Source organism: Elephas maximus, chromosome 7 (genome assembly GCF_024166365.1).
Source record: "Elephas maximus indicus isolate mEleMax1 chromosome 7, mEleMax1 primary haplotype, whole genome shotgun sequence".
NCBI lineage: Eukaryota > Metazoa > Chordata > Mammalia > Proboscidea > Elephantidae > Elephas > Elephas maximus.
Genome location: NC_064825.1, coordinates 115111162 through 115114255, shown reverse-complemented (window position 1 = coordinate 115114255; position 3094 = coordinate 115111162). Strand labels below are relative to the sequence as shown.

General features: G+C 34.5%; 1 protein-coding gene across 1 annotated transcript; it reads right to left on the bottom strand.

The window, feature by feature from the left end:
- Positions 1-266: 266 nt before the first annotated feature.
- Positions 267-1202, bottom strand: LOC126080468 (olfactory receptor 10AG1-like). The gene has a single exon (XM_049891681.1). It carries the CDS (start codon positions 1200-1202, stop codon positions 267-269), a length of 936 nt encoding a protein of 311 aa, XP_049747638.1.
- Between the last annotated feature and the right edge of the window lie 1892 nt (positions 1203-3094).

Below are 3094 nucleotides of genomic sequence, written 5' to 3'. Positions count from 1 at the left end.
AGTCTCAAATCACCAGCTAATTTCTGGGGGCAATAAACTAGTGACCTGTACATGAGATTTGTCAAAATAATTAATTTCTTTTTTGCAATACAACAATTGTGGATAGAACACTGATATCAGAAAGCCTGGCATAAAATGACAAGCTCAGGAATGAGTAAAATACATACTAAGGCAGGAAATCAAAAGTTAATTTCTGATTATACAACAGCAGAATTAGATGAGAAAAGAGGTAATGAGTTCAAATTACTGGCTAATGTGACTAAGCATTAAGGTAGCAATTTTCTCAATGCCACCATGACGTCCTTATTCCTCAGAGTATATATCATAGGGTTAAACACTGGGACAACAATGGTAGAGAAAAGAGAGAGAAATCTGTCTCTTCCAGAAGAGTGTTTGGATTTGGGTTGAAAATACGTAATGATTCCTGATCCAAAGAATAAAGCCACAACCATAAGATGAGATGAGCAGGTGGAGAAGGCTCTGGCTCTACTTGTGGCTGATGACAGCTTCAGGATGGTGGAGATGATTTTGCCGTGGCCAACTATCAACAGAAATGGAACTGTGATAAACAACACAACAATTATGTAGACCGACATCTCATTCAAAAAAGTGTCCCCGCAGGCCAGCTTGAATATTGGGGGGATATCACAGAAGAAGTGGTTGATTCGGTTAGATCCACAAAATGGCAGAGAGAAAATCTGACACGTCTGCCCTATCTGAACTGGGATTCCAGTGGTCCAGGAGCCAGTCACTAACTGGATACAGACCCTGCGATTCATGACTAGGGGATAGTGCAGAGGGTTACAAATGGCCACATAGCGATCGTAGGCCATTACTGCCAGGAGCAAACACTCTGTCCCTCCAAGTATAAGGAAAAAACACATTTGTGTAGCACATTCAAACAAAGAAATATTTCTATTCTGAGTCCAAATGTTCATGAGCATATTAGGAATAGTGATAGACACGTAACAGATTTCCAAGAAGGAAAAATTACTGAGAAAAAAATACATGGATGTCTGAAGAGCCTTGTCAACCCTGGTTAGGAGAATAATGATGCCATTTCGCATCAAGATAATCACATAAGCCAGAAAAAATATCCCAAAAAGTAACATTTGGAGATTAGGAATATCAGAGAATCCCAAAAGAAAAAATTCTGTCACCGAAGTGTGATTTACTTCCAGTAGGTTTTCTTGGTGTTCCATCTGTGAAAATAGTGAAATTAATTATCTTGTTTGACCTGTTTTCCAATTCTGCAGACTACAGAGGTGTGTAGAAGTAGCATATACAATTTCTAATCCCCATGAAAATTCCAGCAGGAGTTCCAGGTCAAACAGCACAACTGAGATTCAATAGAGAATGCATGCTAAATTCTTGACATTGCAACATAATTAAGATTTAATACTAGGCTTGCATTTGAATAGAAGCAAAATGAAAATATTTTTCCCATCACATTAACAACCAAAATCCTGAGACAGAAACCTTTATATCTCACACCTTTTCCTGGTGGATTGTTCACCATTAAATTTTCAATTGAATTTTTCCATAATGCCTCAACTCTTCCATGAAGTCTTTTGAAGTACAGTGTGTGCCTTCTCTTCCTTGTATACCATAGCTCTAACTCTTTGTGTGTGTACTTTGTTTTAAATCTGTATTCCTGTTTCATCCATGTACCAAAATAAAAAAGACATCATTTGATCAGGCATTATGTTTTAAGATATTTCATTTACCATGCATTTATGACATTATTTCAGAAACTCTGTCTAGTATATTTATCCTTAAACGTTCTGCTACCTATCATTAGTTATTCTCATAAAATTTAACTCTTCAATAACACATCTGAAATTGAAGCACCTGGAAATCAAAATTGGACAGTATAAACTATTATAAAATATAATTTTTACATCATTTCTAAAAAGGCCAATAGCAGAGAATATCCATTTTAACTAGAGACCATGTGAGCAAGCATATTTTGATAGGGAGTTATAAGACATGCAGAGATTCAATGAATTTTACAGGTATGGAGACCTAGGTGGATAAGTTAGGGATTGAAAGAAGAAGGGAATTAATAACAATTAAGAGAATCATAGCTGTAGATAGAATCCGGGAAAAGAGAATGGAAACTGTAGGTCAAGTGATTACCATAATATTTTCTCATTTATTTCTTAAGTATTTTTCTTGATTAAGGGTTATTGCTCTCACGTTATTTCATAGATGAAGAAGCAGACTGAAAGAATTTGCATATGTGTTGCTTCTTCACACACATGCTGGAATTTCAACTCCCTGCTCATGTTCTTTTTCTAGACATAGGTTTGGATCACGTTTTCAATACTTACTGTTTTAGGCGACCTGAGCCATTATTTAAATGAAGTCATTTTTTATATTTAAAAAAAAATATTGGACTAAATATCTATCTTAGAGTTGTGAGAATTAAGGAGAAGGTATAAAGAGCTTACCTAAAATTTATTTAGTTTATTATATGGCATTATTATATTCAATAATTATGATCACAATTGTGATTTAGGAATCTCCAGGACACAGCCCCTAAGACAAGAGTCAATAAATAATTGTTAAGCATTTAAATTATCCATTGTTCTCTTAACCGAATCATCACTTCCTCATTACTTTTGACGTTGACTCTTGAACATGCTTTCTTTATTTTTGCATCTGATATTTACCAAGTTGTTCTGTTTACCATAAAGTCAGTTTTCTCTCTACTTCCACATATCTATATAAAATGTCATTTTATGCAATGTAATAAAATTACGCAGAGAAGATATTGACTGATATGAGACCAAATGTGTTTTCTATATATAGGTCTCAATTATGTATCTTACGTATTTATATGATATTACACGTTACATGCAGTCAAAATTTAATCAAAAGCAAATAAATTTAAAATTATTTTATTCACCAAATAGGATGACTCCCATGAATCTCTTAGTGATTACATTTCAGTGTGATCTCAGTCTTTATCCTTTTACTTCTAAACTGTGTGTCACTCACTGATCACTTGATATTGCTTTTAGGAGAATTTACGCCTGTCTTCCTCCAACCCAACAACTTCCCATAACAAAGGGACTTTTTTTTTTTTTCA